Consider the following 27,014-nt stretch of genomic DNA (forward strand, 5'->3'; position numbering starts at 1 on the left):
CTGCTCTGCTCTGTCTCTGTCCACAAAAACATTGCTGTAAATAACTTGTAAATACTGTAAATCTGTAAATGTACATTTTTGATTCAATGTATAATGCTTGTAACATTCAAAACTCGACTGCGCCCAGATACCTCAGGGTTTGGAGCACCATATAAATAAATAAACAATGCAATATAATACAATAAAGAAAGAAAATAAAAGATAGACTGTTATTCAAGAAATATCTTCATCAAATCCACTTGCAATCTAAAAATGTATTTAAAGATGTATTTTCATTAATATGTCATTCAGGTGTAAAAGGTCATTCAAATGTATGACATACATTTGAGACAAATAGTTAGATACATTTCATAGTCTATTTATATATTCAGTAGGTATAATTCAGCATAAGAAAAATAATCAGCATTACTGAAGTTAGGAATTAATATTTAAGACATTCTTTCATCAAATCCTCTTGAAATCTAAAGCTGTATTTAGAGACGTATCCCCAATAATATATAATTCCAGTATATAAAGAAATCAAAGTGCACGATATGGGCTTCATAGGTATATTTAGGTGCATATTTTTATTTTGTATTTATTGGGTTTTTATAATACGATAATACGCCTATACAACAATTGTTTATAGTCTAATCACATGTCAACAGTTCAGATGAAATAATTAAGGTTATATTCTTCATTCCTTCCTCGTGGGTAGAAAGTAGTCCAATAAGTCAATACAATAAAGTTCAAGTTGGCACAATTTGTTTTGGATGTCCCCACCTCTCTAGAGATTGTCAAAAGATTCAAGGATAACACATTTGATTTGTGAAATAATATGTTCTCCGTCAATTAAGTGTCATGTTACAGGCTATTTCATGTTTCTCATTCTGAAGTTTAACTTATGTTCATTTCAACTCTCTCTTGAGCTTTGCATGTCATCAGACTGATGTGACATTGGCCACACGACCAGCTGATACCATACATGATGTTCTTAGAATTACAGGTGGCATAATGTTTCCATTTAATCTTTTTGCCTGAATAGCAGTGAGATATATAGTTACCTCTCATTACAGTATATCATACATTGAAATTCAGGCATGCAAATGTCCCTGTCTTTTTTCTACATAAGGTTTTTGTGTATTGTCAAGATTTCTTTTAGCTTTAATTAAGACATCCTTAAAATTTCTTCCACACTTGTAAATCATAGTTGGTTTTGGGAAAAGGTGTGAAAGTTGTGTGCCAAAGTGAAAATGTTTCAAATTAATTTAAATATTTCTAGCTAAATGTCCACTTTGGTTAGTGTAGGTGATAATATGTACTAAGGGGTCGATTTATACGTTGTTCTAGTTTTTAAAAGTCCTTCTCTTTCTAGATTGGAAATTTTAGATCCTGCATGTTTTTATGACATCTTCAGGGTATCCGCTTAATTTGAAACATTTTTCTAGAATATCACATTCCTTTTCAAATGTAGACGCATTGGATATCATTATTTTAAATCTTGAAATTGACTAAATGGTAAACTCGCCACCATTTGTCTTGGATAAAAACAACTGTAATGAAGCACATTATTCACATCTGTGGATTTGCAAAAAAATGACGTTTGAAATGTACCTTCTGACATATTGATGTCCAAGAAGTCTAGTGTTCGATTACCTAACTCCATGGTAAATTTCATTCTGGGATGTGCTACATTAAGCTCTTCCAGAAGTGCATTGAGTTCTGTAGTAGTTCCATTCCACAACCCAAAAATGGCCACTATAAAGTGTTTCTAGACTTTCATCTTATTAGACCAGTCTTACTTTTTAAAGATAAATATGTTTTTTAAATGGTGCAAAACAATATTAGCATAACATGCTCGTAAGATTTGGAGATATAATTCTCCTTGGTATAGAGAAACGGTTATATTATATCATATGTTTATATGCAATGATGTACGGTTTATTGACTGTGAATATGTCAGCATGTAAAAGAGCTCGTTCTCTTGATTTAGTACCTTCATCATGAGGAATGAAGGTCTAAAGCTTCTGGACATCCATTTTAAAGAGATATACATTATGTGTGATAGATTTCATATCCAAGCTATAAAGAACACGTGATGTGTCTTGCAGGTTTGTGGAGGTATTTTGTACAATGGGTTTTAATAGGAAGTCTAAGTATCTAGCTAAAGTGTTTAAGATGAAGTTAGTCCCCCCAACAATCGTTTTGCATGAAGGTTCTGTGCTATTTTTATGAATTTTAGGTAAGGCATAAAAAAGGATTTATGGGAGATATGGTGTTCAGGAAATCTTTAGTTTTTTCAGTTATATACTGTACACCTATTGCTTTGTCTAGAGTATGTTTAATCAGGACACTTATGTCATGTGCAGGGTCTCTCTTAAGTTACGTACATGTTGTATTATTCAGTAAATTAAAACAGGCTTTGTGACAGAAAATAATATTTCATAATAACAATCACAGCTATTTCTTCAATCAATGTTGAATCCTTTGATACATTTTCAATAACAGTGTGTCTAGACACATATTTTTTGGTCTCTTTTTTTAATAGTTAATGTTGCGGACTAGTCAGAGTACCTTAGTTTCAAACAGATTAAGAGCTGTATTATCTATCAATAGTAGCATTTATTCATTGTCGTATGTAGTAGATTTTTCATGTATTTCAGGTTGAGTGTCAAGGAAAACTTCAAACAAATGTTGCACAATAATTTGAAAAGATTCACCTTTTTGTCAAAGAAAGTAGTGTTCCTCAGTATTTATAAAGTAGATCCAACTGTGTAGAAGTATGTGGTTTACTGGCTATCTTTAACATTAAAGGATTAGTTAGGGGTGTTTTGGGGTATTTCAGATGTTTTGTTTGGATTCATCTGGACTTCTCTTTTTTCTAAAAAAAAGTCAAAGTGTGAATTATACAGGTAGATGTCTGTTTTACAGCTTTGCACTTGTTTTTTACATTAAGGTTTTTCCTTCAATAATATTTTCCACTCTTCTTCCCACATCAATCATGTTTCAATGCAATGAGAATTTCACAGACACAGCACCATACACATTCTAGAACTTCCTTCATTAAGTCCATGAGGCACTTGGCAACTCAATTATTTTTCTTTTCTACTAACTATGGAAAGTCTCTTGTAAAATAGATATAAGTATTTTCGTTACTGTTTATTTGTTTATTGCTAGATTGAAGATATTGCTCTTGATGAAGGGAATTGTTTCCCAAAACACATAGAGCTGGAGGATCAATCCTTGAATGACCATCATTGTAATTCAATTTGTGACTGAACATAATTGGAACTCAACAAATATGGACTGATGTTAATATCACAGATAGCGTTTTGTATAAACTTTGATGATTTGTATATCCAAATATACTTTGCTATACATTATCTACTTGTTATACATAACTAACTAATTGATCCAGAACCTATGGTGTGCATGGATCAGGAGTATCTACTGTAATGTACCTTTTGCTATTTTGTGACAAAGATGAGGCACATGGGAAAATGAGGGTCTGTGATGGGGATGAAGGGTGAGTTGTAATGATTGACTGTCACAAGGAGGAGGAATCCTGGGGTTAGTGTACTGAGGGATTGAAAGAAGGATGAGGTACCCTTGGAAAGTTAATAAGAAACTGTGAAGAGGATTTTGTATGTGATGACGTGACTGTGACAAGAATGATGGATGTGATGGTAATGAGTGACTTTTAAGAGGGTGGGCGAAATGGGGTTAATAAAGGACTGTGATGAAGACTGGGGGTAATTTGTGACTCTGGCATGGATTGGGGATGCTGAGTCAGTGAGGGACAGTGAGAAGGATGGGGGGGTGCTGGGGTAAGGGTAAAGTACTTAGACAAGGATTAGATATGTCATGGTAAGGATAGTGTAGGACTATGAGTAAGACCAGGTGAAAAGGCCTATACATTTCTGCTCTTGTGTAAAAAACATTTTATACAGCCTGCAAATGATATTTATAGTGAATTTCCAGGGACTGCATGGTTATATAAGGTGCTAAATGGAGAGAGATTCCATAGGAATCTATAGGAATCCATTAATTCTCCACCTGTATGAAAAGCCTATGAAAGCGTACAATTAATTGAACATTCAAGACAGAGGAGGAAAGCATAGTGGAGATCTTAACTCCCTGGCAAGATTTGATGGTGGTATATCGGCCACTTTAAGGCCACATTTTGGCAGAATGACCTCAAAGGAATTACAGCTGGTGCTAATTTCACGTACATCCCCACAGAGTACTATGCCCTCTGAAAATTGGGATTCACACTGTCCTACCGCTACTTTTAATCCTATGCTAAAGCCACAGGACCAAGTGGTAATATTGGTATGTGAATGTGGCGGTAATTCAGCCGATTTGTCGCTGATTTACCACCAAACATTTAATTAGGCTTGAAGTAAAGAGTAGTTAAAATGAGCACAGACAAGTGGCTTGTGAGCTTCAATGCCACGTCAAGGCTTTTAAACATATTAGCTCAGAGCGAGAGCTATTTGCCTCTGGGGGTCATTCTAACTCTTCATATGCAAAGTTAGTTGCATGGTATGAGATGAGGGTTGAGAGCAGGAATGGGGTATTTTCTCTGAGATGCCCTTTTTGAAAGCTCGAAGGTTTACATAACAGAACAGGTGCTCCTCCTGGCTCCCTGTGGCTTCCAGTCCCCGTCTCCAACATCCTTATAGGTTACTTAATCAAAGTGCAGAGTTCTGCCTTTGAGAAATGCATTGCCGAATTTGGAGAAGACAGTTGGTTGAAATATAATGTACCTTACAGAGATAAACTATGTGTTTTGTTTATATAAATGTGCCTTTATACTATAAACAGAGCCTTTACATAATCAGTCCTTCAAAATGAAACAATATTTATAGAATAGAGTGTTTTATCTTTATATTACTCTGACTGCCATCTGACATTTGATTCAATATTTTTTTCAGGGAAGGGTGAAGAGTCCTACCCAGATCTGCTTGCCTTGTTGATCGCTGTAATAGTGACCGGCATCGTTGCTCTGGGGGTGAAGAACTCTGTTGGATTTAACAACGTACTCAATGTGATCAACCTGATAGTATGGGTCTTCATCATAATTGCAGGCTTTTTCTTTGTCAATGGTCACAACTGGGCTGGCGACCAATTCCTACCATATGGATGGTCAGGTGTAAGTATCGTTTAACTTTTTATGAACATTAACAATGAACACACAGTGGGCCTCATTTCAAGTTTGGAGGTATTTCAGAGGTAAATCGTCTGAAATAACACCAAACGGATTTACAGTTACCACCACTTGGTCGGGCAGAATTTCCACCTTATTGCAAGTGGTGGTAGCGTTGTAAATCCCCATTTATTTTGGGTCCCTTGGACCCAATGGGGTATTTTATGCTGAATCACAGCAGTGGAATTATCATGCAGTAATTTCACCAATTCTGCAGATTTTTTGGTGTTGAGTGGCAAGATGTACCTGCATAATTTGGCTTAGTGGGAAAATTGGAGGTAACTTAGTTACCTCCAATTTTACCACTTACCACCATACTCGTAATGAGGCCTGGTGTCATTTGTTGAACAGGAGGTAGCGAGTCATAATTATCACAAGGCTTTATATACAAAATGTATAAAAGTTATTTTTTGTATGAAGTTGGTGTGGGGTGTCTTGATCTTTAGCATTTTGTGGGCAGTAACAAACTGTCAGAGGTAAACTAAGGTTTAGGCTTGAAGTTATTTACTGCTAATTGAATGGCCATCAGCCAGATTCCAAAGGGGGATTATCCCGTCAATAGTACAGACTGCTCACCCTTGACCAGGGGTACAAAATGATTGTGAATGTGTGTGTGTGCCACTTACAAATGTGCCACAGCCACTTTCATAACAATGCATGCTATTTTGATTTTACACGGTCATAATTTGGTCCTCTTAACTTCAGTCCATTCATTTCAGCCTTTGCAGTTGATTGTGTTTTAAAATATTTAATATTAACTATGATGTTGATTCTTACATTTTGGTGAAAACCAATTTTGGTTTCTCGTTTATATTTTTAAAATTCAGCTTCAAGATTTTTCTCACCATAAACCACCCCACACTAAATCATACACTACATATAGGCACATATTTATTTGGGGAGGTGTCATGGTACACTTGCCCACTGTGTTAGCTTTCAAAATGTAGCAAATAATCATAAATATTTTATTTTGAAGTAAGTTACTGTTTTCTTAATTGAGAGAACGTTTTACCTTATTCTTGAACCTCCTCTGTAGCTACAATTATCGATCTATATTGTTTCAGAACTGTAAATATAGCCAATAATTTGCTTCGCTTTTGTTTATTTTTGTGTGTGCAAGTTCTTAAACTTTCATTTTACCCCATAAATAGACTGTTCAGTTTAAACATGGTTCAAATCCTGGATACGGATTTCAAGTTAGAGGGCATATTTCACAAACCTTTTTGGGTACAAGTGAAGGGATGCATCCCTTGCTCAAAAACAGTTTACAGGCAGTTTACAAAGGCGATAGGAAGTTGTGCATCTCTATGTACACATTTGCATCCGTTTTTTCTTAATACATATGGCCCGGTAAATGCAAGGCATAATATGCCATTTTAGTCACAGAGTGTAGGGTAATTCAGGGACTTTTTGTTGCTCTGCACCAGGTTGGTCAGAGTCTGCAAACAATATAATTATTAAGGCAGTCAAGTGTTCTCCATTACTCCGCTTATAGGTTTGGGCAAGCAGATGATGTTTTGGGATTCTCAGTTATATCTGGAGATGGTTGACAAGACCCAGGTCTGCAGACTGCTCCTGCCAGAGAAAGGCATGCAGAATTGTGACAAGTACAACTGAGGTTTGCCGAAGCCGTTGAGTAATAATTCCCATGTCATGCAATCAGCAGGATGATGCCAGGGGCTTCTGTAAGGACATCCGACACATAGCATATTATCGCCCTGGCAACATGAAGTGCTGCATAGGCTACTCTAAGTACAGATGTGTCAGGAAACTCTGATCATTCTTGCAGTAATCCGGCCTGTGGCTTAACATCAGCAGGAGGACACCAGGGACTACTTGAGCTGACCAGATACTGTGCAAATACTCCTTGTGGATGAGTAAAGTGTTGTGTAGTGCAAGCTAAGCGCTGCTTTGGCAGTTTGTGCAGGTGGGAAGGTTTAAGAAGAAACTACTTATTTAACAGCAAGTCCTAAGGCAGCACTGGCAAGTAAACCTTGTTTGGTTATCCCTTCAAAATGTGCTGTGGAAAGTGTTCTTATGCAAAAGGGATCTGACCAAGCAGCTCAGGCTTGACTGCCCATTTTCGGGTGTGAACAAGCCTGATTTGCATATGGTCTTTACCCTATCTCAAATGGCTTGGCGGGTAAAGGACAATGGTCTGGAGCATTATGCAGAGCTAGGCCAGAGATTAAGATTAATTCCAAACCTTCCTGACATCCCTCTTTTGTTTGTGTTTGCTTGTGGTCTCATTCAGAAATGATGTGAGCTAGCAGTTCAAGCTGGACCGTACCTTGTAGGGTGGGACCAAGTCTGATTTGCATATGGTCTTTCACCATTCTGTTATGTCTTGGTAGCGTGAAGAAGGATGGCCTAGAGGGTTACCCTGAGCTATGCCATAGGTTAAGATTCAATGTAAATATTCCAGCCATCAGCTCTTTAGTTTTGCTTAGTTACCCGAAGAGGGACAGGTATACCCAGACACGGGGTTCAGGTCACCTGGGACTAGGGCCCTAGGTTACCCCACACCAATGACACTCAATGAAGCAAAAACTTGTCTTATGTTGCTTGTGGTCTCATGCAGAAGGAACGTGACCAAGCAGTTCAGGCTTCACTGCCCCTTTTGGGATGCGAGCAAGCCTGATTTGCATATTGTATTTACCCATACTGTCTTGGAGTAATCCGGCCTGTGGCTTGACATCAGCAGGAGGACACCAGGGACCACTTGAGGTGACCAGATACTGTGCAAATACTCCTTGTAGAAGAGTAAAGTGTTGTGTAGTGCAAGCTAAGCGCTGCTTTGGCAGTTTGTGCAGGTGGGCAGCTTTAAGAAGAAACTACCTATTTAACAGCAAGTCCTAAGGCAGCACTGGCAAGTAAGCCTTGTTTGGTTAGCTCTTCAAAATGTACTGTGGAAAGTGTTCTTATTCAAAGGGGATCTGACCAAGCAGCTCAGGCTTGACAGCCCATTTTCGGGTGAGAACAAGCCTGATTTGCATATGGTCTTTACCCTATCTCAAATGGCTTGGCGGGTAAAGGACAATGGTCTGGAGCATTATGCAGAGCTAGGCCAGAGATTAACATTAATTCCAAACCTTCCTGACATCCCTCTTTTGTTTGAGTTTGCTTGTGGTCTCATGCAGAAATGATGTGAGCTAGCAGTTCAAGCTGGACCGTACCTTGTAGGGTGGGACCAAGTCTGATTTGCATATGGTCTTTCAACATTCTGTTATGTCTTGGCAGCGTGAAGAAGGATGGCCTAGAGGGTTGCCCTGAGCTATGCCATAGGTTAAGATTCAATCTAAACATTCCAGCCATCAGCTCTTTTGTTTTGCTTAGTTACCCGAAGAGGGACAGGTATACCCAGACACGGGGCTCAGGTCACCTGGGTCTAGGACCCTAGGTTACCCCTCACCAATGACACTCAATGAAGCCAAAACTTGTTTTATGTTGCTTGTGGTCTCATGCAGAAGGAACATGACCAAGCAGTTCAGGCTTCACTGCCCCTTTTGGGGTGCGAGCAAGCCTGATTTGCATATTGTAGTTACCCATATTGGGCCTCATTACGACCCAGGCGGTAAGGGGTTAACGGCAGCGTTAACAGCGCCGACCCTTACCGCCTGAGTACGAGGTCCCTTAGCGCCATGGCGCTTTTAACACCTGCTTTTAGCAGGTGTTAAAATCCATGGCGCTAAGGGACCATGGAGTTAATTACGCCACCGTAATTTACGGTGGCGTAATTAACGCCTTCCCCACTCCCATTATACCCTATGGGGCAAAAATGGGAATGGGGAAGGGTAAATGGGGATTGGGGATTTACCGCCCCGCGAAGGTCGGAATGGGGCGGTAAGTCCGCCAACCACCATGGCGTAAACGTAGTTTACGCCATGGTGGTAAAGTCACGGCCCAGGCGGTAACTTACCACCTGGGTCGTAATGAGGCCCATTGTCTTGGAGTAATCCGGCCTGTGGCTTGACATCAGCAGGAGGACACCAGGGACCACTTGAGGTGACCAGATACTGTGCAAATACTCCTTGTGGAAGAGTAAAGTGTTGTGTAGTGCAAGCTAAGTGCTGCTTTGGCAGTTTGTGCAGGTGGGCAGCTTTAAGAAGAAACTACCTATTTAACAGCAAGTCCTAAGGCAGCACTGGCAAGTAAACCTTGTTTGGTTAGCTCTTCAAAATGTGCTGTGGAAAGTGTTCTTATTCAAAGGGGATCTGACCAAGAAGCTCAGGCTTGACTGCCCATTTTCGGGTGAGAACAAGCCTGATTTGCATATGGTCCTTACCCTATCTCAAATGGCTTGGCGGGTAAAGGACAATGGTCTGGAGCATTATGCAGAGCTAGGCCAGAGATTAACATTAATTCCAAACCTTCCTGACATCCCTCTTTTGTTTGTGTTTGCTTGTGGTCTCATGCAGAAATGATGTGAGCTAGCAGTTCAAGCTGGACCGTACCTTGTAGGGTGGGACCAAGTCTGATTTGCATATGGTCTTTCAACATTCTGTTATGTCTTGGCAGCATGAAGAAGGATGGCCTAGAGGGTTGCCCTGAGTTATGCCATAGGTTAAGATTCAATCTAAACATTCCAGCCATCAGCTCTTTTGTTTTGCTTAGTTACCCGAAGAGGGACAGGTATACCCAGACACGGGGCTCAAGTCACCTGGGTCTAGGACCCTAGGTTACCCCTCACCAATGACACTCAATGAAGCCAAAACTTGTCTTATGTTGCTTGTGGTCTCATGCAGAAGGAACATGACCAAGCAGTTCAGGCTTCACTGCGTCTCTTGGGGTGCGAGCAAGCCTGATTTGCATATTGTATTTACCCATATTGTCTTGGAGTAATCCGGCCTGTGGCTTGACATCAGCAGGAGGACACCAGGGACCACTTGAGGTGACCAGATACTGTGCAAATACTCCTTGCGGAAGAGTAAAGTGTTGTGAACTGCTTGATAAGCGCTGCTTTGGCAGTTTGTGCAGGTGAGCAGCTTTAAGAAGAAACTACATATTTAACAGCAAGTCATAAGGCGGCACTGGCAAGTAAACCTGGTTTGATTAGGTCTTCAAAATGTGCTGTGGAAAGTGTTCTTATTCAAAGGGGATCTGACCAAGCAGCTCAGGCTTGACTGCCCATTTTCGAGGTGTGAACAAGCTTGATTTGCATATGGTCTTTACCCTATCGCAAATGGCTTGGCGGGTAAAGGACAATGGTCTGGAGGATTATGCAGAGCTAGGCCAGAGATTAAGATTAATTCCAAATCTTCCTGAGATCCCTCTTTTGTTTGAGTTTGCTTGTGGTCTCATGCAGAAATGATGTGAGCTAGCAGTTCAAGCTGGACCGTACCTTGTAGGGTGGGACCAAGTCTGATTTGCATATGTTCTTTCACCAATCTGTTATGTCTTGGCAGGGTGAAGAATGATGGCCTAGAGGGTTGCCCTGAGCTATGCCATAGGTTAAGATTCAATCTAAACATTACATTACATTGCTTAGTTACCCGAAGAGGGACAGGTATACCCAGACACAGGGTTCAGGTCTCCTGGGCTTAGGACCCTAAGTTACCACTCACGAATGACACTCAATGAAGCCAAAACTTGTCTTATGTTGCTTGTGGTCTCATGCAGAAGGAATGTGACCAAGCAGTTCAGGCTTCACTGCCCCTGTTGGGGTGCGAGCAAGCCTGATTTACATATTGTCTTTACTCTATCTGAAATGGCTTGGCAGGTGAAGAACAATAGTCTGGAGGAGTACGCAGAGCTATGCCAGAGATTAAAATTCAGTCGTTCTGAAGGGATGTGAGCTCACAGTTCAGGTTGGACCCTACTGTGTAGGGTGGTACCAAATTTGATTTGCATATGGTTTTTCCCCATCTGTTATGTCTTGGCATGGCGGAGAAGGATGGTCTAGAGTGTTGCCTAGAGCTATGCCATAGGTTAAGATTAATTATAAACATTCCAGCCATCACCTCTTTTGTTTTGCTTAGTCGCTTGAAGAGGGATGGGTATGATCAGACATTGGGTCCAGGTCTGCTGGCCCTAGCAGCCCAGGCTGCACCTCACTAATGGCACCCAATAAGGCCAAAACATGTCTGGGGATGCTTGTGGTCTCATGCAGAAGGGATGTGGCCAAGCCATTCGGGCTTGTCTGCCCTTTTTTGGGCATGACCAAGCTTGATTTGCATTGGATCTTTCACCTTTCTGTAATATTTTGACAGGTGTAAGAACAATGGTCTGGAGTGTTGACCAGTGCTATGGCAGAGGTTAGGGTCCCCCAAGCTGCCAGGTGTTCCCAACTATCTGTGTTCTAAATGTATATGATTCCTGACCTTGGCAACCTGTTTTTGATCATCTTTCTGATTATTGGTGCTATTCTTTGTTCATGAATGTGTGACTTTGGAACTGTTCTGCCAGTTGGTGGTTTGATTTGACTAACACTTGTACTAAATTCCTCCCTTTGAACTTGACCATCCAACCAAGAGTCCAGTAGCAAACATTTGCTAGGGCACTCATACATGATTTTAGTATTACATCTCTGAACTGTTAAACACTAAATGAGTTTACATGCTAGAGTATCACTAATGTTATGCACATTTTAATTCTCTTTAGCGTTTGGTATTGGCATTCTTTACGTTGCACTTTCTCCTTTTTCATATGCCATATTAATTGAATTTTGTATGAAATTATTCTGTTTATGTAATAATGTGTTCATATGTTATTAACATTTGCACTCACAAATATTATATAGAAAAATGGAAAATGCAAAGCCACTTATTTGCATTCCAGAAGAGTAGATCAAAGCCCAAAACTATTGCTTCTATATCTCGAGGAAACAACCTTCTTTTTGTGATTGAAACTTTGTTGCAAGATTTGCGAGAAGGTCAATCTACAGACCTACTCCTTATACTTTTTCCGCAATCACGATTCACGCACTCGCGAATTTTACCGCGATTTGCGATTTGGTTAAAAATCCAGCCACGTGTAACCATCAGCAGTCATTTCTTTCCTTGCTAAAAATTTGTTTGCCTCTTAATCACCATCTCTGAATCATTGCTAAAGTGAGCCTGAACTCATCCCAAGTATCTCTCACTCACCCTGAACCTCCTAAAGGGAATTAAAAGCATTTTCAGCATATTTCTCACTTCATTGCCCCCACATTCAAAGCACTTGGGCCTGTGTTTTAAAACTCATACCGGTTTTCTCTAAGCTTGCTGGGGGGGAACTGAATTTCTTATTGTATTTGATTGCATTCCTGAGAACTGTGTGCTCCTCTTTCCATCTACTTCCATGTCTTACCTTGCATAGGGGAGGGGGGTGAATTGCCAGAGAAAAAGTGATTATATTATCTTTTGATAAAATCATCTCAAGTATTTCTGTACTGCATTTTATTCCTCATTGCTTTTCCCTTGAAATCATAAAAGTATTTTTGCTACTTGATCCATCCTATACTAACTCCTCATTGATTATAAAGAAGTGTGCTAGTGTCAGATTACCCATTGTTGATTAACATTATATTTATAAGGGCGATATCGATTATTAATTTATTATAAAAGCGTGGTATCTATATTTTGTCTTATTTCTCAAATAAACCTTTTAAACTTGCAAAACAGAACTACTTCTTGGCTCAGTGGGGTCAGGGGGATTCTAAGAGAGGGGTGTTATATAGGGGTAGTCATCCAGAATTCATGAACTGGACATAAAGGTATATCAATAAGGGTTTCCATTCAGTATCCCAGACTAGGCATTGACTTAGCTGTAGTGTTGAATTGAATCTTCTTACAAATTGGGGGCTCGTCCGGGATTCCGGATTAGGTCTATCACTTGTGCAGATTAATACAGTGTGCTAACTGACAAGATACATACATCCGGTCGGATCACCACGCTGTGTTACGCTGTAAAGCACTCCTCAAAAGGACGCTCTAAGGGAAAGGTCTGTTTTGCAAAAATAAAATACAAACTTCTGTAAGTCAGGAAGGAACTCATATTCCAGAATGACGACCTGGGTAGATATGAAAATAGCCAGAGAGCACTTCTTACATAAGCTATTTGTGAGAGGTGAGTGGACGCACCAGGACCAAACGGTCTGGTTGCAGGCCATCGCGCAACAGGTCACTGAAACAGGGTCAGATACATGGAGAGATCAGGGTCCATTACATGTGGCCCTGAGTGAACTATATATGGCCCCTAAAGCCAAAGATGAACATAATAAGATTGCCAGGATAGCGGCATATTTGTAACTATATATGGGAGTCATGCAGGATAGATGTGCTGAAGGCCAGGATCTGGCAAATAGGCAACAGATGGCATTAGAAAAGGCCCAATCTGACCTGGTCTCTTCTGAGCAGAGGCTGCAGAGGAGCCAGGAGTCAGAAAATGATAGTAGGCAGTATATCATTAAAATAAAGGTGGACATGGATAGACTGCAACAGGAAAAGACGGACCAGGATACCAGAATTCTGGCTTTGCAGAAGGAGCACCAAGACAGTTTGGACTCCTTACTGCAGTGCCAGAAAAAGCTGGAGCAACAGATCAATTTCAACAGGGTATGCACAGAGCAGGTAGCCACCCTGCAAATCCAACTAGACAGAGAGAAAGAGGAAAGCAATACATTGATTTTGAAAGACCTGGATACCCAGGCAGAGTTTGATGAAGAACACCAGAAAGCTGGTGCCTTCCAAAGGCAAAGGGACGACCTGGCGGCACAGATGCAGACTCTTAGTCAGGAAAGGGATACCTTAGGCCAGGAAGTCTGCCACTTAAAAAGGAAAATGGAAGAAAATCACCTGGCCCTCCAGGGACAGGGTGACCTCCAAAAAGAACACCAGAACTTGTTAGAGCACACCAGGAGGGTGGAGGATGCTCTGGCAAGAAAGGAGCAGGCCAATAGGGACACAGCTCAGGAGGTAACCCTCCTGCAGCAGAGACTGGCCCAGTACTCCAGGACCAATCAGGAGGCACAGAGAGAAAATGAGGCTCTCTGTCAGCACAATGATAGGCTCCAGCAACAGGTAGCGATGCAGGAGAGACTGATAGAGTCTAGTAAGGCCTGAACTGAGGAACTGAAAGCGCAGGCTCTTGCATTGCAACAGGGAGCAGGGGCGGATAGAGACCAGGTTCGCTGGGAGAGGGAGACTCCTGAGCATAACCTCAGGAGCCCTAGTACCAGAGGCCTTCATATCTCTCAGTCCCTGGACTCTGCCACCCTCATGTCCCCTCGCGCACATAAGCCCAGGGCCACGGGGTTGGCAGATTACTATCCAACCAGAAGTATGGGGCTCATAGGCCAGTACCTCCCAGGAATGGAGGGGCGGGCATCCGGGTATGGGCACCCAAGCACAGTGGAATTTAGTGGGGAACCCCAGGAGAGTAGGCCCATTAAGGGAATCCTGAAAACTTCTGCCCAGTTAGGTCAGTGGGGGGGGTACCCATCAAATCCTGGCAGCAAGGAGGAATCTGAAGACTCCTCTGAACGGCGCAGGACACAGGAGACCAGGTCCCCACATTCTGCCAGCCATTCCCAAGCTCGCAGAATCCAGGAAAACCTGGAAGATCAGACAGGAACCTCTGGGAGCAGTGCCTCTGAGTCAGAGGATGAATGGACCAGGGTTACCCGAACAAAAAAGGCCAATAAGGCAAAAAGGGCCTTGCTTAAGGACCCATTGAAGCAAATAAAGGCAATAAGGAGTGTCATCACGCCTTATCATAAGAACGGCAAGTATTCCGTTTGGGAACACTTGGAGCTCTATGAGCAAATAATGGAGACTTTCCATTTGAAGGACAGCAGTAGCTGCATCCAGTACGTCAAATGGACATTCTCCCCAAAATACTCCAGTTTCTTTGCGGGGCTGGAGGACCAAAATCATTTAAGATGGTCCACCTATAAGGCGGCCATCTTGAAACATTTTTCTGTTCACAGACATCCTCAAGAGGCTCGCAAGGCAGCCTACAATTTGCAATGTGGGGAGGATCAGGCCCCACAAGAGTTTGTGCAAGAATTAAAGCGTGCTTTTGCGCAGACCACCAGAAGGGTGCGCACAGACAGCAAAGAGTTTGTCAATACATTTTTCCATGCTCACCCTAAATATATAATGACCCAGCTCGTGAGAGATTTTCATGAGAAAAGATCTTTAGACTGGGTCATTGAACAGGCTACCCGGATCTATGAGGTGCAGAAGCCTATCGAAAATAAAAATAACGCGCCGAAAAACCCCAAAACCAACAGCACCCCTGCTGCTGCCAAGGTGGCGGAGGTAGAGGTTGCCACTGTTTTAGATTTGGAGATGGGGGGGCCTAAAAACCTGCCTGCACCAAATAATTCACAGCCCAGAATGCCCTCGGGCCAGTCACAGACAGGGAGTCGAGGAGGTAGTCCCACAAATGGGGTCCCCCGCTCCCCTGACTATGTAAGTCCCCGCTACAAGGGAAACCGACCAATCCTGGGTTATGTGTGGACTCCTCCAGCCCAAGGGGGGGGATCCAGCCAAGCACCTGACCCGGGGAACTTCCCTCCTAACTTCCCCCAGGAGGGCAGAAATTCTCCAAATCCTGGGCAGAACTTTTTCCCCAGGTATCCGCCCAATTTACAGCCCCAAAATCATCCATCCTTCTTTCCCCAATTCCCTGAGCCCAGACAACCTAATCCGGGAGAGGGGAGGCCAAGGGTGGAGGGGTACCAAAATCTTCCCAACCAGGCGTACTACCAGAGAAGGGATAGCTACCCTTCCCGGGATCAGCCCCGGGGAGAAAATAGAGCCCCGTATCAGCCTGAGTGGGTTTCACAACTTGAGCGCCAGGTCCAAAATATGGCACGGGATCTGGGTCACATACTGAGGGCTCAACAGAACCCTCAAATGAGCATGCCACCGCAGAATGCCCCAAACTCTGGACCTGGTGCTCCAGAACAATGACGGGGGCAGCACCCCGATAACACACCGGTTCCAAGGGCGGAGGCACAAGGGGAAGGGGGGTGTAAAGCCTTGGAGGAAGCCTCCTTCCCAACTTGTAAGCAGCCCCTGGAAAACCAGGAACAGGAAACAAAATCTCCTACCCCTGAAAGCCTGCCTCCCAAGGAGCAGAGGGGGTAGGGGAAACAAAGGACCCAAACAGACCCACTTTGTGGAGGAGGTACAGGTCTTCCAATTTGAGGGAGAGGGATCCTCAGAGGATTCTGGGGAAAGGATCTTCTCCTTTAGAGATGGGGAACTCCTCCCAAGGAAAAATGGGTCCCAAGGGATGCCAATTCAGACTGGGGAGATGTGGAGACTGAGCTACCGCCGCCCATCATCTCATCCCAGAACCGACAATACCAAAATCCCCTGGTTCAAACCCATCCTGGTGACTGCCTCCAAAAAGGGGGGGGGGGGCGGCCCAGAACCGGAACCAGGGGAACCCACAATGGCTCTGATCTCCAGTTGCCAACTTTTTCTTTCAGATTCCCAAGGCTTTCCACAGAATTCTGCCCAAATCTCTTCGCTAGCAATGTCCAAAACCAGAAAGTTAGCCCACCAGTTGTCCAAAAATGTGCATTATCTGTGCCCCCTTGAGGAGAAGGAGGGAAGATACTATTCCCCGGTACAAGTACAGGGGCAGGGTACAATTTTGGCACCGGTGGACATTGGATCCCAAGCTACCCTTCTGTCCAAAAGGGCCTTTGAGGAACTAAATGCAGGAAGGGGGGAGAATTACCGAATTCCTCTCACCTCTCTTCCTGGACAACTGCAGAACTTTGACGGGAAGGAAATTCCCGTTGAGGGGACTGCAGACTTGGACATTAAAATTGGGCGACACAAGGTGATACACCCGGTCATAGTAGTGACTCCAGAGGGCACCCCTTGTTTACTAGGGAATGACCTCCTGAGAAGGTTGTCACCCCTAATAGATTGTGTAAACAAGGTCCTCTGGACCCAGACTAACCGACCAATAAAATTCAAACAGAGTGTCAACCATGTTAGTTTAAACGGCACCTGCCACATGGTTGAACAAAAATCTGACCAAGTAGAATTTCACTTCCAGAACAACCAAATTCCAGACGTGACAGTAATAGCAGTAGGACAACAGACTGGTGATGGAGGGTCCTCTCTATTCCTGAAAATCAACCTTCCTTCCAGTTTAAGGTGGTATTCCACACTGGAAGGAAACACCCTGAAATTCTTTACTAATCCACAATCAGAAACTCCCACTCCTATAGTCCAGAAAGATGTGAAATCAGCTCAGAGCCTGGCTGATATTCAGCAAATTGGAGAGCAGTTGTTCATCCCTGTTCAGTTAAATGATGGGAAGGACTGTGTTCTCGCTCGACTGTGCGTGAACAATGGTAAGAGCTTCATCAGCGAAGCCATGTTCCACCAACTCCCAAAAGATCCAGCCATTCCCACATTCAAACTGATAGACAAATGGGAAATGGACCTGGAAGCACCTAATTCCAAACAGCTCCTGCCAAGCAGGTGTATGCTCAAAATCTCCATTGGCAACAAGAGCATATTCCATAATTGTTGGGTCGTGCGAGACGTCACTGCCGCCTTTTACTTAGGCAGTGACATTCTCAATCGCTTTGCCATTAGTTTGGACCTAATAAACTTCAAAGCTTGGTCCCGATTAGCGGATAATCCCATGGGCTTTGATGATCCAGAAAAAGCATTTAGGTCAGCTCAATTGCTACCTTATGCAGTTGAAATTCAGATTAAAGAGGAAGTCACCATCCCAGAAAGGACCCGACAATTCTCCCTTGAAGTGAAAGTTAAAAGAGGACAAGATTTGAAAAACCCTGATGCTTACATACATCTAAACGCTTCTCTCCAAAAGCAAGGGTTGGGGGTAAACCCAACTCCATTAGTCAACATAGAACATGACACCATTCTAATAGAGGTGGATAACAGCGACTTAAAGATTATTACTCTAGCCGCAGGCATCATTATTGGAATGGCGGTTGATGACCGACATTTTTCCATTGATTTAGGAAATGAACTGTTAAGACCAATCCCCAAGGACTGTTTTGACAGTGACGGTGATGACAATACAACACCAGACAGGATTTTTACCCGGCATGGGGGGAACTTCCTGGTGTACACTTCCTGCCCTTACGGTAAGGAAGATGTGACTTGTGACTTCAGGAGGGATGAGGTGATTTTCCAGGTCCATGAGGGTTGCCTTTCCCACCTGAGGCCTCCAGTCCAAATCAGCACTCTGACCAGGGACTTCTCCATCCAGCTGGAGGAGGCCTCTGAGATAGCCAAACCAGAAGTCTTTCCAGGCTTCAGGCAGATGGTGGAAGAGAGAGTCAACCTAGCTGATGCCTGTGTGACTCTGGAACAAAAGCAAAAGTTGAAACAAGTTTTCTTGGATTTCCAAGATCTCTTTGCGGTAGACTCATATGACTGTGGCCGCACCGACATCCACACAACAACAATCCCCACGGACCCTGGCATGACTCCAGTGTTTGTGAAGCAATATCGCTTGCCTCTCGCATCTATGGAGTCCCTTACTGAAATAATTAAAAACCTGGAGTCCCGGGGAATAATCCGTCCAGTTCACAGCACCTTCAATAACCCAGTGCTGGGAATATTGAAGCCAAGTGGCCAGTGGAGACTCTGCGCCGACCTCAGGGAGCTCAACGAACGGGTCCATACTTCCCGATGGCCTCTGCCCTACATTGACCAAGGGCTGACCCAGATCCAGGGGTCACAGGTATTCACTGCAATAGATCTGACCAATGGATACTGGACTGTGCCTGTCAGTAGGGAGGACCAATACAAGCTGGCTTTTACCTTTGGGGGCCAGCAGTACACATGGACCCGGACTCCCTTCGGATACCTCAACTCCGGCAATGAATTCAACATTTTCCTACATAAGGCCATGCCCGACCTGGGTGCGAGGGGTAACCTGGCTTATGTAGATGATGTCCTCATCAAAAGTTCATCTGTGGAGGAACACATAGCGGAGATCCGTTATGTTCTGACTCAATTGAGGGCCGCTGTAGCAAAACTTTCCTTTCAGAAAGCACAGTGGTGTAGAACCCGTGTTAATTTCTTGGGGCATGAGATTACTCCTCAGGGTCTCTGTCCCCAGGAAAAGAAAGTGGAAGCACTTCAGAAACTGAAAGACCCCACAACTCTGCAGGAACTAAGGAGCCTCCTTGGACTGACTAATTACAGCAGAAAGTTCATTTAGGGCTACGCAGAGATCACCAGACCCCTGATTCATCTCCTGAAGGGAATGGGGTCCAGAACAAGCCGAGGCAGTAAGACAACTCAAAAGAAGCCTCTCAGAAGCGCCCTGCCTAGCTTACCCTGTCAGAAACAAGGAGTTCTTCCTGGAGACAGGGTTCTCTAATACGTTCTTGACGGAAGTATTATACCAAAAGCATGACAAGGTCAATAAAGTAATCTCCTATGCGAGCAAAACTTTATCCTCTGTGTAGGAAAAATTCAACGATTGTGAGAAGGCACTCCTGGCAACGGTGTGGGCATTGAAGAATTACCGCCCGTTTACCCAGGGGGAACACATCATAGTGGAGACTCCACACCAGCCTCTGCAATATCTCCAAAGTGACAGAATCCGGGCCGGAAATGTGAGTAATTCCCAAATTACTTCCTGGATTCTGTCAATGCAAGGCTTTCCTGTGGAGGTCAGATATGGCCAAAACAAGAAGAGTCCCCTCGCGCAAGGTCTGGCTGACTTGCATGATTGTGCCAGAGAAAACTGTCTCGAGGACGAAAGTCTAAAAATCAAGGACAACATGGAGGCATACCTTAATTCCCCAAACAAAGTCTTTGAAGAAGACAAGTGTGAGGGAATGCCCACTATCTATGTGGATGGATGCTCTTACCATGTTGACAACGACGGGGGGAAAGAACTGGTGGCTGGCGTAGGGAATGCATGGGTGAAGGAATTCCCAGAACCTTCCGCTGGATACAAAATTGGTCCCCGAAGTAGTCAGGTGGCAGAATTGATGGCTGTGCATCAGGCCATCCTCACTGCTGTCCAGCATCAACTCAACGAACTGGTCATAATCACAGATTCGGAATATGTATGGAACGGGTTCGTGGAGCACCTGGTTAATTGGAAAACCAGAGGCATGTTATGTGCTAATAACAAACCCTTGAAACATGGGAAGTTAATCCAAAACATTGATGATCTGGTCACATCGAATGGGATGACCATCTACTGGAAAAAGATCAAGGGTCATTCCAAAGTAGAGGGACCAGACAAAACTGGAAATGACTTAGCTGATCAGCTGGCCAAAACCGGGGCCATCCAAGGGGATCTAATTGAAATAGAGTCCCTGTTGGGGGAAGTCCAGGTCACTGCTATCACTAGGTCCCAGACAAATGCTCACAATGATCTTTCAACGGCCCAATGGAGCAAGGAGACCCATGATGCTGATTTAATTACAGCTCAGAAGGGGGATCCAATTATTGGTAAGTTTTACCAACACCTTGAGGACCCGGAGAACTTTCCCCTGACGGATACCGATTACATTGGGAAAGAGAACCTAAGAGTGTTGATGAAATGTCCAAAAATGTTCCGAATCCAAGACGGTTTGTTGGTAGGAAATCCCAAGCTGGCCATGATCAGTGGGTGGTTCCTACCTCATTCCGAAGCCTGATGTTAGGTCACTCCCATGATGCGGCCACCGCCGGTCATAGGGGGTTTCACACAACACTGGAAATCTTAAGAGAGGTTGCATACTGTCCACACATGGGGCAGGACCTCGATCAATACTTGAAGGGGTGTCTTGTGTGTCCACAATTTCAGCCATCATCCCTCACACACCGTGCGCCTCTCCAAAAGAGGGGGATGACACTGCCATGGTCAGATTTGCAAATCAACTTTGTAGGCCCTGTAATCCGCTCGTCTAGAGGAAACAAGTACATGTTGACCGTTACATGCTTGTTTACCAAGTGGGTGGAATGTCTCCCAGCCCCAAACTGCAAGGCAGAAACAGCAGCTGCCCTGATGATTAACCACATCTTTTCCCGTTTTGGTCTACCTCAAAGGATTGAGTCAGACAGGGGTAGCCACTTCACCAGTGAAGTAATGACAAAGATGTGGGAGATACTTGGGCTTAAAAGGAAGCTACACATTGCTTACAGGCCAGCTTCTTCTGGAGCAGTGGAGAGATACAACCAAACCATTGTGAGCATATTAAAGAAGTTTGTGGCAGATTCTGGGCCAAGTTGGGATATCCGATTACCTCTGGTCCTAATGGCCATCAGATCTACCCCTTCATCTGCAACCAAAAGGTCACCATTTGAGTTGATGACTGGACGCAAGATGGTGCTTCCCCAGCATTTGCTCTACAGAACCCAAGAGCAAACTTTGATAAATGCCTCCACAACTCATGAGTATGTGGAGAATTTAAGGAAACACCTTCAACATGCTTTTGCCTATGCTCAGCGGATTCTAGAAAGATCAGCCGAGAGTATGAAGACCCACTATGACCTGAAAACTTCCAGGAAGGAATATCAGGTGGGGGACCGGGTCTATTTATACAACTTCCAAAGAAACCAGGCAAGACAGCGCAAATTTTTGCCTACATGGAAGGGACCCTTTGAGATTATAGACAAGATCTCCCCTGTGGCCTACAAGATCCACATCCCCAAAGGCGGTTTGGCAGAGGGGGAAGACAAGTGGGTCCACATAAACCAGTTGAAGTGTTGCCATCCCAGGCACACTTTGCAGCAACTGGAGGAGTCCTCTGTAATCCCAGAGAGTACCGCTCCAGAGTAATTCAATTCCAACCCTAAAATATCCTAGATATAGCCTATCAAATTCTGTGTTTCTCAAGTTTATGTGTTCCTGTCTCTTAATTTAAAAAAAATGTACATGTTCATATCTGTTGAGTTCTAAAATATATATGCCACCCCACTATATCAATGGTGGGGGAGAAATGTCCATGAATAGGTATTGCCGCTCTTCCTTTGTCGACCTAGGAGAAAAAAAAACCTGGAGACTGGCCAAGGAGGGCGATCCAGAGACCGGGAGCAGAGACCCGAGGGGCCCAGGGTACCGCCCAATCCTCCCATCAAGACCAGCAAGGAGAACTGATTGATCGACTGGAGGGAGGAAAAGATGCTGAACTGTGCCATTTGCAGATTTGGAAGAAGATTATGCGGACATACCAGTGGGTGGGTCAAAACCTTCTGTGCACTCGACTCCCCATCGACTCAAATTCAAAGTGCAGTCGCGTGGGGGGGCCTTGTTGGGTGTCCTGACCCACGTTTGAGCTATCATGCTGCAACATTTGGTGCTGTGGGCTTAGAAAATCCAAGATGGCCAAAAAGCCCACATGTGCGCCAGAATCCAGGAGAACCACACAGTTTGCGCGTACACCAAAATGGCTGCCTAACTTGCCACCCACCAGTGCGAGCATGATGGGCCAGGGTGCCATGAGTGGCATGGGTGCCAAAGGTAAAACAGCAGCGCCTGTTAGCTCAAAAACGCTTTAAAATTACCTTTGGTTTCTCTGAATGTCAGCTCAAAATGCCTATTTTCAAACATTGCAACACATCCAAAAATCTCACTGAACACCAGCGGACATCTGGCAGAATGAAGTATGTGTGCATACAAAATCTGGGAAGATGAAGAGCCCAAAACAATGTTCATAACAAAACTGGCTGAGCTATGCATGTCAGCAGCCTAACTGAAACTGGATTAAAACCACCAAAATCGAAATGTTTAAATTAACTGAGTGACCTACTTTTGAGTGTCACATAGTTTGTAACTGTTAAAATGTCATAGTTTTGAACTTAGAATCAGCATTCTAGCTGGATATGTAAACATTGTATTGACTTAAACTGGGGAACAAAAAGTGACATTTTAGCTGAAACCTGGTTCAAGGAAACTGTAATTCTGCCAGACAGCTACCCCCGACAGGAGTGGGGGCTTCCCCAACAAATGCATTCCCAGGCCTGGCTGCATTCTGTTGCCCTGCCAAAAGGAGGTCACACACTCTCTGATTGAATTACCAGGGGATTGCAAGAAACTAAACAAAGGGCCCAGGCAGATGGTTTATTTGGGGGGTCGTAAATGGCTTCCTTTTGAACAAAGCCCTTCCTTGACTCAGGCAGATGGTTTATAGGGGAGGTCGTAAAGTGGCTTCCTCTTGGCAGAAACGGGGAGGGGCAGCCCCTCTGAGAACAGGCTGAGTTTAAAGAAAGTGGGCAAACTGGTTTCTCAACCATGTGACCTGGGAAGACACACCCCTGTTGGCCAGAATATAATTTTAAGAAAGATGTATAACTCATGGTGCGGACTTGTCAAAATTATCTAAATGATACCATAATTCTTGTGATTTTTCTGCCCAAGAGGTTTTAGGACCCGGTGGTATGATCTGGGGGTTTACAAGCGGAAAAGAGGTTGTTACTCTAAATGTATGCAGGTTAAAAATCTGACACTTCCTTATCTAAATGCCCACATGCCTTGCACACAATTGTATAAATTTGGAGAAAAATCCGATATGGGGAAAGCTACTAAAAAGCGCAAAATGTTGCCATTTCTGAATGCAAGCCCCCAGGAAGAGCAGAGTTTGAACAGAGTATACCTCATGTGATATGTGATGGGTGCATGTAATTTTAAACAACTGCGTATCTGTGCAATATGTATTTGGGTCAAATATAGATTTTTGTGGAAACTGACCAGGGGAGGATCCTCTGACCCATAAAACCTACAGCATCACTCTGACTCACATTTCATTCCCCCAATTATGGGAGAGGGGAGAATTGGGCCAATGACAAGTAGAGAGGAGCAGGCTTAGCTAGGCCCAGGCACACACCCATTTTCAAAACACATAAAAAGAGACTGCTGGGACAGGTAGACAGTCAAATCCAGTTGCTGCGGAGCGTTTTGCCGGACCACACAACATCCGGAAGATACCAGTTCCAGACTGACTCCAGCTACATACTCCAGAACCTAGAACTTATACTTTAGAACCTAAATCAGAGGCCGAAAACCACAAGCTGAGTTCTCTGCAGCAGGCCTCAAATCATTGCAAGCTACTCACAGCTGGACGAGCTGCTTGAATCCCTTGCCAAGAACTTTTGCCAGGACCAGTGCAGAGATCCAGGAGCCGTGCAGAGAGCGCTGTATCCGGACAGACCAGACCAGTGCCAGACCAGACCAGACCGTGCAGAACCGCAGACCCGGAGACCAGATCGCTGTGAAGTGCCGCTAGCCTGATTGATCAGATCCGTGACAAGGTCCAGTCCTTCCAAAATATATTGTGAGTACTTAGATCAGATTGTGACAGAAATAAGCTCTTAGTTTAACATAATCTAATCCAAACTATTTTAATCTAACCAGAACTGCCTCCTAGAAGTTGTCACTTGTCAATTCTGCAGCTGCATAGCTGTCACATGTCAATTTGAGTAAACTTTAAATCTGAAAAACGACCTTTACAAAATCGTTCATATCTCTGGAACCGTTTGGGCTATGAACTTGGTTTAACTTCCCCCTGAATGCTTACGATCTAAGCTTTTCAACAAGCGTAGAAGCGACTTCCTACTCCCTATACTTTTTCCGCAATCACGATTCACACACTCGCGAATTTTACCGGGATTTGCGATTTGGTTAAAAATCCAGCCACGTGTAACCATCAGCAGTCATTTCTTTCCTTGCTAAAAATTTGTTTGCCTCTTAATCACCATCTCTGAATCATTGCTAAAGTGAGCCTGAACTCATCCCAAGTATCTCTCACTCACCCTGAACCTCCTAAAGGGAATTAAAAGCATTTTCAGCATATTTCTCACTTCATTGCCCCCACATTCAAAGCACTTGGGCCTGTGTTTTAAAACTCATACCGGTTTTCTCTAAGCTTGCTGAGGGGGGAACTGAATTTCGTATTTTATTTGATTGCATTCCTGAGAACTGCGTGCTCCTCTTTCCATCTACTTCCATGTCTTACATTGCATAGGGGAGGGGGGTGAATTGCCAGAGAAAAAGTGATTATATTATCTTTTGCTAAAATCATCTCAAGTATTTCTGTACTGCATTTTATTCCTCATTGCTTTTCCCTTGAAATCATAAAAGTATTTTTGCTACTTGATCCATCCTATACTAACTCCTCATTGATTATAAAGAAGTGTGCTAGTGTCAGATTACCCATTGTTGATTAACATTATATTTATAAGGGCAATATCGATTATTAATTTATTATAAAAGCGTGGTATCTATATTTTGTCTTATTTCTCAAATAAACCTTTTAAACTTGCAAAACAGAACTACTTCTTGGCTCAGTGGGGTCAGGGGGATTCTAAGAGAGGGGTGTTATATAGGGGTAGTCATCCAGAACTCATGAACTGGACATAAAGATATATCAATAAGGGTTTCCATTCAGTATCCCAGACTAGGCATTGATTTAGCTGTAGTGTTGAATTGAATCTTCTTACATCCCTTATGTTATTGGATTTTTCTAGGGCCATTCGTGGAAATGGTTCATTCTGCATAATAAGCCAAATCAGAGGACAGAATGTTTTGATCATAGCTGTAAATTGGGCAGTGTAATGGCAATGTGTGAGTACACGTGTCATCCTACATCCCGTATCTGGTTTCCCTTTAGGTGACAATAATGATTGACACAAAGCGAAACGTGAGCTTTTCCGAGACTGACCAGTTTCTTGGGATACTCTCTTGCTTTTAATCTGGCATCCAATTTAGTAGCATGTGTGTAGAAATGGATTTCATGGGTACTGTGTGTTAAGATGAACTGGATACGAGGATCACATTCAATAATCCATTAAAAAAATGCACCAGCGTACATTGTGTTCCTTTCAGAATTAAAATAATATCATCAATGCACCTTCTCCATTTACGGACGTTGTTGTTATATGATAAGATATGATATGGCATTCATAACATGCCTATACACAAGTGTTTCAAGGCGTGAGAAAAAGGTGAAAAGGCATGCAAAAAGGGTTGTCTTCAGTGTACACATATACCTCTTTGAACTAAGCCATATATAATAGAGCCAGATACCTGTTGATAAAAAAACATTGACAATCACAAAAAAGCTTGTAGTGAAAGCAATTGACACGAGGTTAACTATAAACTCAATATGGTTATTCTAGGATTGATTATGTGCTTTGCTCAGTAAGACCAGTGTAACATTCTTATTATGACTACAATATACAGTTGAACCTGCTTGTTAGAAATGAACATTTTGTAATTAATAAAAAAACAGTTTTCAATGTTAGCACAATTAAACAATGTACCTTTGTCTTTGTAGCTTTTGTGCAAGAAGACACACCATGTACTCTCTCAAAATGGCCTTCTTTCTTGGAAAGTGTCACACACAAATCAAAACACATGATCGGTTTATTCTATGAGCACCAAAGCAATATTTAATTGAGCATACTGGCCAATTTTGGCTGGTACTGCTACTCAACCAATCTGTCACGGGAGCATAGCTCAGGGGCAACATGCTCGCCATGGAAGCAAGACGACACAGAGCAACACAGGTCCGATCCCGGGTCTGCGCTTAAAAACCTCTGGGTATTAAGCGCATTATCATAACCTCCAGATGTGTTCAATTCTGCACAAACACTGATAAATAACATAAAGAGATAATAACAGATCCTTTTGTGAACCTACAGATGTAACCCCTGGTCCCTTACATTGTCTGACAAAACTCCCAGCAGGGCCTCTCTGCTTCAGATTTGCATCCCTATCTAGGCAGCGTTGATGACTTTCTAGCAGGACATATGCACTGACAATGTACGTCTCCAAATACTGGCTAATTACCCCATCAGGGGAACATAAAACACAGAACAAAAATATCTGTTTTTTTCTCTGGTCACTCTGCTGTCAGCAACCATTGTTATGATTATAGCAAATAGGGAGC

General features: G+C 43.3%; 1 protein-coding gene across 2 annotated transcripts in view; it reads left to right on the forward strand.

Annotated features, from left to right (window-relative positions):
• Positions 1 to 27,014, forward strand: part of SLC7A14 (solute carrier family 7 member 14) — a 724,481-nt gene that overhangs the window by 573,954 nt on the left and 123,513 nt on the right. For both annotated transcript variants that reach the window (XM_069618764.1, XM_069618763.1), the window contains exon 5: positions 4,917 to 5,134. In XM_069618764.1, the coding sequence (XP_069474865.1) occupies positions 4,917 to 5,134 (218 nt within the window). The remainder of the gene's footprint in view (positions 1 to 4,916; positions 5,135 to 27,014) is intronic.

The sequence above is a fragment of the Ambystoma mexicanum genome, chromosome 10, assembly GCF_040938575.1.
Source record: "Ambystoma mexicanum isolate Mex_15411 chromosome 10, UKY_AmexF1_1, whole genome shotgun sequence".
Lineage (NCBI taxonomy): Eukaryota > Metazoa > Chordata > Amphibia > Caudata > Ambystomatidae > Ambystoma > Ambystoma mexicanum.